Here is a 14,386-nt window from a genome sequence, read left to right as displayed (position 1 = left end):
TAGCGCTAAAATTCCTTTGTACTCCAGAATGACTGTTATCAAGAACACCACACACACACACACACACACACACACACACACACACACACACCAAATCCTCTTGAAGATGTGAGGAAAAGAGAACACTTCTATATTGTTAGTGAGAATGTAAACTATTACAACTATGGAAATTCACATGGAGATTCCTCAAAATCTATGAATGGAAATTTCATTTAACTCAAGCTGTAACTCCCTGGGGTATTTGGGTATTTTTGAAAGAGTTAAAGATATCATACTTGAATGATACATTTATATGCATATTTAAAGCAGTGTAATACATGAAAGCAAAGTTCTGGAAACAACCATAAACAGATAATTCAATGAATAAAGAAAATATGTATACGCAATGAAATATTATGAAATCACATGATTTGCTGAAAAATGAATGGATCTTAAGTAAATAAGATTAAGTGAAATTAGAAAAATTAAAGTTAAGTATCACACGGTTTATCCTATAAGAGAAATCCAAAATATAAATAAGTGAAAGAGTAAAAGAAAGGAGAGATGATAGGAAATAGGGAGACAGACTTTTTGGAAATGGGAAAGGGGGTCAGAGGAAGAGGGTGAGGGATGTGAGTAGAGAGGAAGGTAAAAGGACGAAGGTGACATTGACGTATGCCAAATCCCCCGTGCAAATATAAATATTGTGAACTTGTAAACAAACACTTAAAGGATATTTTAGTCAATATATTAACTTCTCAGTTATCTGTTTAAAATTCTGCTGCCTTTCCTTAGATTCAAAAATTGATAATTTGAACTTTTTACTTGTTTCTTGGTTTCTATATAATTTCATTTCTTACCTATTAATCCTAGTCATTTTTAAATGGAATTTGGTGCATTTGTATTTTTAAATTCACAGCTTCATAAAACTGGAGATTTATTATCTATCAGATTATACAGAACATAGATTTCATTCTGAGCTGGTGGAGCTAAGGAAGAGATGGAAAGTTTTGTCCATTGTAAACGTTTTTTCAGAGGAAAAAAAATCATTCATTAAAAGAACTTATAGCCTCTAAATTATCTGTTTTTATCTCATTTGTGTCTGAATTGCACAAATTTTAGGATTATAGTAAAGAGATGGTTCAGAATAATGTCATTCAAGCAGTACTAAACTAATTGAAAGAAGGGCCTGGGGTTTAGCTCATTGGTTCCACCTCCTGCCTTGCAAACACAAGGGCCTGAGTCTGATCCCTGGTACAAAAACCAAACCAAAACAACAAAAACAAAAACCAATAAACTAGTTGAAAGAAAACAGTGAAAAATATATCCTCTGAATAAGGTGCATCCTTTACCTCTTTTTCCAAGAAAGGGACCAAGAATATTCTGCAGAAATCATGCAAGCACCCTAAAGTTGTCAGATTTCAAATGTCCTGTGCATTTTCCATCCAGTAAAGATATTTTTCTCCTTCATAAAATACGTTCTGAACAATGTGCTCCTTACCTAGTCATATTAGTAAATTCAAGGTGAGAATTATGCCAATTATCATTTGTATGCAATAGCATGAAAGAAAAATAAATGTGTGTGAGAAGTTAGACAAAATCAAAAGGAAAAGCATACTTGGTGTATGTGCTTGCAAGGGTGAAATACTTAGATGAATCAAAGAATACAGCTCTAGAAGATGTACAAGGGAAAAGAAAAAGGCAAGAGAAAATGGAGGATGCGATATATATGAAGAAATAACTTGATTTGAAGCCACATGCTTATATTAATGGCTAGGGCTGTCTTTACATGGTAGCAATCTTGGTGTATGTGACCTTCTGGCTTACACATAAACACTTGGTTTTCCATCATGTTAGAAAATTTTATAATACTGTATGTGAGAAGTAAGGAGGTTGTAAGGAACCATTTGCAATTTAAGTCCTGGGGAGATGAAGACTTATCTATACCTATGGATATAGAATTTATTTAGATTTAGAATTTATTTAAAAGACTAATAGGAAGTCCCAATGTTAAATTAACAATTGGTACAGAGACAGAATTTGCCCTTCTTCAAATCTGCAAAAATTATATTAGTCAGAAAAGAAAAAATAAAGAAGTGAAGGGATCAGCTGAAAAATAAAACCTTTGCTGGACATGCATTTTTCTTAATTTGTAGCAATATTTGTTTTCTGGGCTCATACAAAATTATCTTATTCTAGAAAATTTTATATGAAATAAATAATTCAGGCAACATAAAATTAGAATATTTTATTGTATAAATAACACATTTTCATTATATGAAAAGTTTGAAGTACAAGCAAGCAAATGAAAAAGATAAAAATGATTCCCCACAGCAAAATCATTGCAACATTTAGACATTTTCCTTTCTAGACTGCTCTGGGCATACTTAGAAAAATAAACAAATGCAAATATTATGTACAGAGCTTTTATATACCGTTTATAACCTGTTCATCATTTAAAATATACAAAGAATCAATTTCTGCATTAATTAATATAAATTTGTAGGTACATCAATATGCATAATGGCTCCCAGGAATTTATCATGCAGCTTTTTAACTATTTTCTCCTTTTCAAACCTGTTGGCTGTTTACACAGGCTGGGAAAATATTTTTGTAAGTACTTTCATATACATGCGTTAGAGTACCCAACTGATTTCATCATTAGAACAAATGTTTTGAAGTGGAATTGCTGAGTCAAAAGATTTAAAAGCCTTTGGGTCATTTTGCTGAAATTGCTGTCTGCAAATGAGTATCCCTCCACTTTCATTCTGTGGAAATGGCTATTTCCTGCCTCTCACCCAAGACCGGATGCTGCTATTGAATTAAAACTACTGCCATGATGATTTATCATTGTTTGTAATTGCATTTTTTTGACTAGGAAAGTATATAAAGCTGACTGAAGTTTTAGACGTCTACCAGAACTAACTCCTTTGCATCTTTCAGAAACACATTCCAGCCCTCTTGAATCATAACTGTTCAATGTATTCATTCACTATCTTATCGATACTCTGTTATTAAACTACTATTTATTAGAGAACATTTTAAATATTATGGCAAATTTATTCATTTGTAGAACTGTGATTCATTTATCTTCATTCTTATTTTAGGGCAACAAAAAGCAATTCTATTTCCCTTTCTATTATCAGACACATTTTCTCTTTTCTATTACCAAAAAATAAATTGCTTACCAGGGAGATATTCATTATTACAAACCAGGTAAAGAATCAGAAGAGAAGTGAAAGAGTGATTTCCAGTAAATTTATACATAGCAGAAGGCACATTTCAAAGTAATGTTTCTTAAACATGTGAAATTACAGTGTTCCACATTCGATATTATTGCTGAGAGGAAACTAACATTTACAATTACTTGTATGCTATTGAGTACCTAGTTTTTCTGCCAGCATATTTGAGAAAAATTAAATTTGAAAATTAATTTAAGGAAAATCTATAAAATATTAAAGTCCCATTTTAAATTAGTCCTTATATAACATAAAACACATGGAGAATTGACAGTTAACCTTTGCTAAAAATCTGCAGCAATAATAATCCTATGCCCAGATATGATGAATGAAAGCAAATGAAAATCTACTTAATTTTCAAAATTTAAGTCTTAAAGATATTAGAGGACTAAGTTATTAGTTTGAGGATTGCTGTATCTCTGTACTTTCTTATTCTGATAGTTCCGAACAGCATTACATTAGTGATAGGGGACATATAAAACTCCCTGCTTTGAAAGAAAAACAGTCTTGTGCAGAAACCAGTACTCACTGAGCTCTTACCATACTCCAGGTACTATTCTAATATGTGTATGTGTTCAATTCATAACTCTCGCTATAATTCTAGAAGAGAGTTACTATTAGGCTTAGGTACTATTGGGTTTGCTGCCTTTTGGAAGAGAGATCTTCCTCCTATAGTTGACCCCTCAACATTTTACACTGCAGTTTATACCTACAATGATTTTCTGGGGAAAAATGTTTTCTAAATTCAGGAACTGCAAGGCATAAATACTTCACAGACACCTTTCCAGTATTCACCATTGACTTCTTGTTATTACAGATTGTGTTATTATTTTAAAAATAATAATTCTTGTAGTCAAAATCCAGACAACAGCTAAAAGTTTGCTTTTATTTAAAAGTGATGGTATATTGTAAGGGAAAGCCACTCCAGCGTGGTCTGAAGAAAAATTACTCACCTACCCTATGTTTCTTGGATGCCAAAACTCTCCTAAAGATTTCATAATTTTAAATAACTTAGAGAGGTGCTCCCTCCACCCCAAAATGTTGTCTAACTCCCGTCCTCATTCTCCCCTTAAGTGTAGGCCATGCTTAGTAACTCGATTCCAAAGAAGAAACATTTAAGTGAGTGCTGTCAACCGTTACTACTGTGAATCAGTCCTGGCCGAGTGATCGAGGTTAGCATCGACACCGGCAAGTTAGGTTGATGGCGTGTATCCTTGACTGGCTATAATGAAGAGAGTGCTTCACCTCTGTTGCCTTCCTCCAAACAACCTATAACTCCAGTTTAACCATAAGAAAAATATCAGACGAACTGAGACTCATTCTACTAAAAACTCTGACAAACAGTCCTCAAAATTGTCAAAGTCATGATAAAAAAAAGTGTGATACATTGTAGTAGGCCAGGGAAGGTTCAGGATTTATATAACGAAACAGATTTTCACATTATAGAAATAGGATTTTAGCAAGAAAACTAGCAAAAACCTAATAAAATGTAGAGTTTGGTTAATCATAACGTACAAATATCAATTTCTTCATTGTGACAAATGGTGATTTAAAGTATTAACAATAGGGAAAATTTGGAGAAGGGTATATGAGAATTTAGGATTACTATCTCAACTTTTCTATAATACTAAGAAGTATTCTAAAACCAAAAGTTTACTTATGTTTAAAAAACATAAATAAATTATTACAGCTATAAAAACAGCATCTTATATTAACTTTAAAAGAGATGCACAAATTTCATTTTACTTGCATTAATATTTTAAGATGAAATTGTGGAGATACAGGAAGTAGAGTAGAAGGAAAGGCAGAAGAGAAATTAATACATACTGAATAGTATTATTTACTAGGCTCATCTTTATTTCATTCATTTGACCACTTTTTAAAAGCTATGGCAAGAGCCTCATTACCTAGAAGAAAAATCGGGGCAGAGTACAGGCAACATTTCAAGGTTGCACAGGCATGAAACAAATAGAAGAATTGGCAATAAAAATAAGGGGATAGGAGCATGTTCACTATGAATAGTCATGTGATGCCGAGAAAGGAATCGGGAGGAAGGAGGCAGCCGAAGTCCCCATAACTCTCCAAGATTTGAGGGAAGTGAGTGTGTTTTCAAGTCTGCTGCTCACTAGATACTAATACTGAGTTGTGCCAACATAAGTATCACTAAGGTTGGAGTCTTCAATAATGAATGTTAAGTATTTGAGATCATTTTCTTCTTTCTGACAGAATTTTATTGGGCAATATAATGATTTCTCTTCTTGTGTCCATTGCTAGAAGGTTTTCTGTGGATTCACCTAATCTAACATTTTCTTGTAGATTCATAAACACTGAACAGTTTGTTTTTGGGGTAAAAGTGAAGAATTATCCTTAGCTTTGGTAAAGGGCTTTGACATAGACCACCAATGCTTACTTTTCATTGTTTATGTAATTTATAAGGATAGTATGTATGTGTTTCTGTGAAACTTTCTTCAGCTTAGTTTGTTTTGAATTTCAGGTTGTTATGGCAACAAAGTTTTTGCTTTAACTAGACTTTCAGCTTCTCTGGCTGTTACTTTTGTCATCGCTTGACTACCAGACATTCTATTCAAAGATATGGCTTGATTAGGGTAAACAAATGTCACTTAAGTATACAGGGGTAGAATTTTTTGTAAAATAATAAATATAATAACGTGCTCACCATTGTGGTTATTTTATTTTATCATTCATTATTTTTTTCCAGTGTCAGACCATCTGAAGACATAAATTTAGGTATAAAATACAAGGAAAGAAATATCGATAAGAAAAAATCACATAAACTTTACTATGGTGAAATTATACAAAAACCAGACAGTAAGTAATCACTGTTGACAAGTTTTTATAATGTTGTTTTATACATTGCTGTGAATAAGAGGATTACAGTAATACTTTGGCTATCAAACATGTGTTTGCAAACAACGTGGTCCTCAAAAGTGCTTAACGAAATTTTGCTTCTGGTCACAAACTCCATATTGATCGGCAAACATAAACGACATCTTTGCCAAAATCATAAAACAAATGAGGTTCATGACCTGAGGTGCCACTGTCCTGTACTGTACTATACTGTACTCTGTATGCTAGGATTTTGGTATTACTTAGTACGCATAATGTAATGTTCTATGATCTCCACTTAACAAAGGAGGAAAGCAAGGCTCAGACATATGTCATTTGTTCAAGGCTGTGCAGGATAGGTGGAGCAGTTCTAAATTCTAAATGATAAAACAGGTACAAAGTGTGTCCTATAACTTCCAAAACAGAGATAGTACTAGAGTCTTAATATTTTCCCTTAATTGTTTAAGAAATGAGATCAGTTAAAATTGTGGACTGAACTGGAAATATTAAGTAAAGCAAGGGAGGAACAGAAAGACTAGTAGTACCTGACTGGTACGGTTTGTATGTAGATGTCACCCCCCACCCCATGAAGTCATAGGTGGGGCTTTCAGAAGTGGCTGAATCTAGCATGTGTGATGCTGGGAAGAAGGCTACATAATTACTAAATTAGTCCACTGATTGTTTTAGCATAGTTCTGGGTGTGGATGATGGGAAGGCCCACTCTGCGTGTGGGTGGCCCCATCCAAATGTGAGTAACTTGGAAGGGTTAAAAGAGGGATTTGCTGCTGCTCTTTGCTGCTTTGCTGTCTCCGGTCTGCTTGCCATGGACTCCTCTTCTGCAGTGCCCCTTTGCTGCGTCCCTGCCTTGGAGCCAGGTGGCTGTGGACTGAAACCTCTAACTGAAATAATGAATTTGGGTTGTTGGGTATTTTGTCTCACCAAGGAGAAAAGTAGTACGACAATGACCTCACTTAAACGTGGAATCTCAGAAAGTTGATTATGAAACTTGGGAGTAGAATGGTGGTTACCAAAGGCTACGGAGAGTGTGAGTAGGGAGGAATGGGAAGAGCTTAATCTATGGGTACTAAGTTACAGTAGATAAATACAGAAGTTCTGTTGTTCTATTGCCTAGTATTGTTTTCTATAGATAACAATAATGTACTGTACGTTTAAAAAATGAAAAGGTTGAGAATGTGTTCATCCTAAAGTAATGATAAGTCTTTGAGGTCATGGATATGTTTAATTTGATATAAGTATTACACACTGTATTCATGTACCAAAACAGCTTGTGGTACCCCACTAATGTGTACAATTTTTGTGTTTTTACGTGCTAGTAAAAAAGAAATTTAAGTAAAAAGTGAAGATGAATAAAAACCTCTTTCTCCCAGTAATTCCAAAGCTACACACAAGGTATTAGTTTAGTTTTGGCTGACCATAGAAGAATATTAATAAAGTAATTGAAAGGCAGGCATGGTGAAACATGCCTGTAACCTCAGCACTCTAGAAGGTGGAAAGGTCGCTTGAGCTCAGGAGTTTGAAACTCGTATGGGCAACATAGTGAGACCCTATTCCTCCCATCCCCTATACCTCCCATTCCTCATGTTATGGTTTGTTTCTAGATGTGCCCCCAAAGCCTCATGTACTCATAGTGGGGCTTTTTCAGAAGGGGCTGAATCTCGAATGTATGATGTTTGGGTTAAAGGTTTGTGATTACTAAATCAGCCTACTGATTGGGTTGGCACTGCTCTAATCTAGTAGCTTAGATAGACTATAAAAGGGACAGAAAGAAGCTGCAAAGGTCCCGTGTTGCTTTGCTACCATCTGCCTGCCATGAATTGTTCTCTGTGATGCCGCCCTGCCTGGGAGCTGTCCAACTGTGAACTGAAACCTCTACAAATTATTAGCTAAATAAACCTTTTACCCTTTAACTTTGGGTGTTGGGTATTTTGTCTCAGGAACAAGAGAAAAAGGTAGGTGAGACTCCTGAAAATATTTGAAATACAGGAATCATTATCATACTTAAGTTTATTATTTAGAAAGGTATTTGAGAATCACCCCTGAAGTTCTGTTTTCTACAATTACTTTTTTTTTTTCGACTTATGGCCAATAGGATGTTCCACTTTCTTAAAGCCGATATGTTGATCTAGAACTTCTGGTGAAACTTTGCCATCAAAAGTTGCATAATAATTTGTTAACATTCAATGCCCACTTCTAAACTAATGTACTTTATATAGAGTAAAGTTTTTCTCAGGATCACATGGGATATTATACGGTAAGCACTTTGACCATTATATTATAGAAACTCAATACCATTTTTATTAGTACTGTTATGTTATTATAGTTGAATCTTGGAGTATCGATTTTGTAGTTATCCTCAAGTCCACGATCTGCCATTTATCAGCTGTATAAACTCAGGCAAGTTACTAAAGCACCTTGACCCTGAATTATTCAATCTGTCTTATGAGTGTAATAAAAACCTTACAACTGGAAAGATTTCTTCTTTAACTTTGCATAGTCCTTTGGTTCTCAAAGAGTAGTCACTAGCCTAGCATTATAAATGTTATAGAACTTATTAAATATAATAAGATATAATTTTAGGTACCTTTATCTCTCTACCCACATTAAATCTGAGGCCTGTGGTACATAGCAGTCCATGTTTTAGTAATCCATTTAGGTAGTTCTCATGCCAGTTATAATTGGAGAACCACTGACACCTGATTTGTACTAGAACAGGTACTGAATTTTGGCCTTTTTCTAGTTACTAAGCCACGATGAAGACAAAATCACTGTTGCTACCTTCTACAAACTCACAGTGCACAACAAGAAATCATACCTTGAATTAAGTTTTTGTTGATTTTTATTCCTTTAGCTGCTTATCAAGTGAAGAAAAACCTTTTGCACTTTGAGCATGAATTTGCTTTTAAGGTCATGTTGAAATAAGAGTCCCATCATTTTGTGTGCATAATAAATACAACAACACAGGTCTGGTTTACATTATAGCGAAATGAAGGAGTACCTGCAAATTTAAAATTTTAGGTATTTTGTTAAATTCAACACTGAAAAATACTGATTTCATTTCACAAAGGATGCAATTTTCTGGTAGATAAAAGAGAAACTGGAGCTTTTCCAAAACTTCAGAATATTAATTTTCAAGGGAAAATAGCAAGAAAAAAAAAGCAAAATAAATGAAAGGGAAGGCTTCAGTTAGTCTTGGTTCCTTTGAATAGAAAGGACTGGATTTATTTTGAACAGCTGTGTTTATTAGGTTTGCTGATCACAGCAGTTATAGCAGCTGAGTAACGGGAAGGTTAAATTTTAAAAACAGTTAACTTGGAAATGTGCTTGTGCCTTGTAAGGAATTAAAGTTATTGTCCTTTTCTCCCCTCTCTCTAAAAATTGTTTTTGTGAGGTGCATTTAGGTCATTAAGCATCGGAACTCTGACAGAGCTGCCTGAAGTGAATAAACCTGCTTTTCTTCTAGACCCTGAGAAATATTTTAGGAAAGAGCCAGAGGAACATCTCAGAATTACGGAGTTTCCTTTACTTTCTGAAAGTAAGTCCTCAGCCATCATCTTACCTCTATCAACTCTGTCCATGGAACTCAATGAAAAATGAAACAGAGAAGCATGAGAATAACATGTTTGCCTTGCAGATTGCGGTGAAATGTGGCTCATCTGTTGAGGTTATAGCTCAGCCGCTGATCTGTGCTTTCAGAAAGGAGATGCCTTTATCTTGTCATTTCTCTGAATCAGAATCCCATGAACAGGTATCCTGAAATGCTGTGGATGAGAACCTTTCCCTCCAAAATAATCTGAATTTTCAAAAATGATAGCAGAGAATAAGCCATCATGAGAAGAGAGTCTCTAGCAATCTGATTTTGTTCTTTTCATGCCTCTAAAATTACAGGCCATTAATGTGTATTGTCTCAGAGGCTGCCAGCTGCAGTGCTTGGCTGATAAGGGAGGACAAGAAAATCCAACATAGAAAATATAAGTGAATGATCTCTAAAGATTCAGAAACAAGATATGCAAAAGAATGGTCTTTTTTTTCAGACTATTCTAGGGTTCTGAGTCCCTAAGAATTTGAAGAACAATTTCTGTACAAAATCCTTGCTGCAAAGGGTGGCTCCAACCTGTGAGGAACATAGAAAGCATGTGGACACAGGGAGCGCCTTAAAAATCACTTAACAAAAGTGCAAGTTTCCAACTTGTAACAGTTCAGAACTCCAAACAGATCTGTGGTTTCTAAACTTTTCAAATCCTCTGAAAAAAAGGAGTTTAACCTCATCCTTGAGCAATAATAACCCTTTCAGTATAAAGGTGTTTTCTTAAATCCACACTTGCACAAATTTAATCTTCTGCCTTTCGCTTGATCCCCTATATAAAGGGAAAACAGTTGCTCAGAAATTCTTATTTTTTTTGTACAAGATCCCAATGACGAATGTAACTGTGCTGTATACCTACAAAGTACCAATAAACTCAATGAGAAAAAAAATCTTATTTTTTTGAAATTCCTTTTATAAGTAAGGTACAGCTGAGATTCTTCATCACCATAGTTCCCAGTCCAATTATCATCAGTTTCCTTTTATCTTTTTTTAGAATTCCTCTTTGATAAATTTATAATCATTTGATTTGTTATTGTGTTTCTATTGTTTCATCTATTGTTTCTGCTAATTGCTATTCAAAATGCCAAGACATAAACTTTAGGGCTGTGTGTAACCATTAGTGAATCTGATGAGGCTTTCAATCTATCACCCATCCCATTTTTTTTTTTTTAACACAAGTATGCTCCACCTTCAAGAATGAATGTGAGGAGTATTGGTCTTGTTCTTAGAAGCCAGATACAGGAAGAATCTGGGGGAATAGTCAGTAAAACAGATCCAGAGAGCCAGGACAAAGCAGTATAAATAGCCCAAACACAAAGTATTCAGAAACCAAGATAGAGCAAGTGTCAGAATTGAGATACGATAAATAAGTAACAGGGAGTATGCAAAATCTGAAGAACAAGCTGTGGGAAAGGGACAAGGAAGGTGCAGATGAATTCATATGCACAGGGAATGTGCATGCAGGGCCTGGGGTGATGGCTGCGTGGAAATGCTTGAAATATCTAAGACTCTAAGAAACTTCTAAAGAAAAACATTTTCATCATAGATTTCTTAGTATTAGATTTTACTTTACATTTTCCATGTAGCTTCTTAAAAGATGATCTTTCTTTTGCTTTTTAAATTTTTTTCTTCAGCTTTTATTCTTTGCCTCCCTTAGGAAATATTTGCGCTTACATGGCATGTTTTTCCAAATGAAAAGTTCTGTTTTAAAAGTTTCTGAACTTGTAAGAGGGATTGATGCAGACTCTTGATGATGATAGAATATAGGACACGGAATGGTACACGTGAGGTTTTAAAAATGCTCCAAGGAGGAAGAGGTCAGACTCCTTCTTTCTGGTGCTGAGGAAGAAGTTCAGAGTAAGGGTTACATCTGAGCTGGGGCTTAATGAACAGATAAGCGTTCAAAGTATGAGAAAGGAGGCCTGGATGTGAAGAATAGAGAAATAATGTGAGAAAAGACATCAGGGATGAGCAAGGAAGGACAGAGGTAGAAACACTGCCAAGTTGGTTGCTATGGGCAACATCAGATGTTTAGACATTTAAAGGAGTTTAATGCACAAGCAGAAGCAAAATGGAATGGTTCAAGTGTAGAACATGTTGAGTTTGAGTTACCGGTGCATCATTTAGAAGATGTAAGTAATTATAACAACCCTTGCATAATAGCATAAAGTCTTCCACCAGCAGATATGCAAATAATGTCTGTTCATGTATATATTTAGTGTTTTCTAAAGTAGATATTGAATACCTTCTCTTTATGTAATCAGCATTTCTTAAGGTAGATATTGAATGTACTAGCATCTATATTGGATGTTAGATTCACAGAGATGTGTGTGTGGTCAATCTTCAAAAACCTTGAAAAGTCTGGTTGGGGAAATAAAGAATTACATTCTGCAACAAGGGTTTGGTACTGATAAGCCCTGGGTCCTTCAGAAATTAAGAGGTTTCTTAGGGAAAACAAGACTATGTCTGAATTTGTTATAGTGTAGATTTAGAATGTCCCCCAAGCCTCGTATGTTCAGAGGTTGGACTTCTAGGAAATGACTGAGTCATGGGTGCTATTATCAGAGATGGATTGATTCATGGAGGAGTATATGGGTGAATGGGGTGTTAGGAGGCAGGTCTGGTCAGAAGAGGCAGCTAGCTAGGGGTGTGACTTGGAAGGGTGTGTCTCCCCATCTCTTCCCTTTCCTCTTTGCACCCTGACCGCCACAATGTGAGCAGCTTTCCTCGGCCAGGACCTTTCCACCGTGGTCTTCCTGCCTTGAAATCCACCAACTATGGACTGAATGTACTAAAAATTGTGAGCCCAAATAAACTGCTCCTTCTTTAAATTGTAGGTATCAGGTATTAAATACAGCCTGTGATGAGAATTTGACCGAGAGAAAGCTATAGGGTCAACGTTAAATTGCTATTTTCCAGGAAAGAAAAAAAAAAAGAAGATATTTTTGGTTAAAGAATCGCATACTCACTATGAGGCAACATGAATAACATGTAGCTCCCAATGGCTAGGTTCTAACGTGAATTAACTTACAGAGATACAGGATCATGAAGCCTCAGTGTGCTATATGTAAGGACCTTGGTATTTACTTTATCAGAAACATTTCAATCAATTATCCTGAATCACTCATTTTATCTCCTCTATGACCTCTTTAGTTTTCATAGCTCTTTGTATTATTCTTTTAGTGATTGCCCTAAAGGCATTATACTTCTACTTGTGCTCTTTATTTCTTCTTGTAGTACCAGGCTTATATCTGAGATCCTTTCCTGAAGGATCTGAAGAACTTGCTGTTGCATTTCTTTACTCACCAATAATTTCCCCACCTTTTATGTGTGTGAAAAATGCATTTATTTCATTTTGGCTTTGAAAAGCTATTTTCACTGAATTTGAAACTAGATGTAGGGTTTTTTTTTCCTGCTCTTTAAAGATAACATGTTTCCCTGTTTCCATAGTTTCTGTTCAAAATCATACTCTTAATTTTATTCATTCTTCTTGTTCTCACTACTTTTAAAAGCTTTATTCTTGGTTTTCAGAAGTTTTAATGTGATGGATCTAAATACAGTTTTCTGTATATTTATATGACTTAGGGTTCACCAAAGTCCTTGAATGCATCTTTCTTCAACTGTGAAGTTTTCAGCCATTATTTTTTCCCAAACATTATTTATGCTCCATTTCCTCTCTCCCCTAGGAGATAATCCCTCTATGATTATGATAACATGTATATCAGACTATAAAAACATGATATCCCAAATGTTTCTGTGCCCTTTTCTCCGTGTTATTTGCTCGTCTGAGCTTTGAATATTTTTTGTTGACTTTTCTTTGAGTTCGTTAATCTTATCTTATTATTACTCATTTGTTCATTTGTTTTTATTTTCTTTTTTCCTCTCTCCCTTCCTTCCTACCCGCCCCCCCGCCATTTTTCCGAGAGAATTTCACTATGTTGCTCACTCCGGTCTCAAGCACTTGGATTCGGGTGATGCTCCAGCCTGAGCTTCTCATGTAGCTGGGATTGCAGACATCACCCTGGTTTGTTTTCTTTACCATGCTTACAACACTAATTTTAAAGTTCTGGCCTGTTAACACTAGTATCTGGATGATTCTCAGGTCTGTTTCTAACATGTTTTTCTTCTTAGTTATGCTGTATTTTTCTCACTTCTTTAGAAGCCTTTACATTTTTATTGCATAAGAGAAAGTATAAAAGCTGAAATCAATGTTATTTTCTTGCAAACAATTCACTCTTTCCTTAGTTCAGCAGGAAGGGTGAAGGGCTGACCACCTTAAACAAATTAGATGTTGAGAGAGGGCAGTGCTCAGGTACCACTTCCCTGTTGTAGATATCTTCCTTTAGTGTTATACTGACTCTGAAGTACTGCAAGATGCAGGAAATAGTACTTTGCATTTAGTCTCTCACACTACACTACCATGCAGGGAGTGTTCAGTGGACAGAACTAGCCAGAACTATGTGATTTTTCTAGATTGCAATAGCCATGAAAAATGGATTTTGCTTTTCCATAGAAGAGACTTTGGATCTATTGTACATCAGTTTCTTAGCAATTCCTAAATATGATAAATCCCCAGAAGAAAATACTTGGCAATCTAAACTCAGCCAAGAAAGGTTCTACTATGTTTAAAATTTCAGTTAATATGGTCAGCTTTGCTTCTGGACTGCTGATGGCCTTAAGACCTTATTTATAACTTGCCTGCTTTTTTTTTTTTTTT

General features: G+C 35.2%; 2 protein-coding genes across 2 annotated transcripts in view; both read left to right on the top strand.

Annotated features, from left to right (window-relative positions):
* The window catches only part of Wdr49 (WD repeat domain 49), a 137,298-nt gene that overhangs the window by 110,798 nt on the left and 12,114 nt on the right, over positions 1-14,386 (top strand). The window contains exons 17-18 of the mRNA XM_033762513.1: positions 5,938-6,047; positions 9,475-9,618. Coding sequence (XP_033618404.1) covers positions 5,938-6,047; positions 9,475-9,618 — 254 coding nt within the window. The remainder of the gene's footprint in view (positions 1-5,937; positions 6,048-9,474; positions 9,619-14,386) is intronic.
* Serpini2 (serpin family I member 2) overlaps positions 9,554-14,386 on the top strand; it is a 64,204-nt gene continuing 59,371 nt past the window's right edge. Inside the window, exon 1 of the mRNA XM_010606685.1 lies at positions 9,554-9,618. The gene's annotated coding sequence lies outside the window, so the exon portion shown is untranslated. The remainder of the gene's footprint in view (positions 9,619-14,386) is intronic.

The sequence above is a fragment of the Fukomys damarensis genome, unplaced genomic scaffold (genome assembly GCF_012274545.1).
Source record: "Fukomys damarensis isolate Sample0158 unplaced genomic scaffold, DMR_v1.0_HiC HiC_scaffold_12, whole genome shotgun sequence".
In the NCBI taxonomy this organism is placed as follows: domain Eukaryota; kingdom Metazoa; phylum Chordata; class Mammalia; order Rodentia; family Bathyergidae; genus Fukomys; species Fukomys damarensis.
This window is presented reverse-complemented; position numbering and strand designations above follow the sequence as displayed.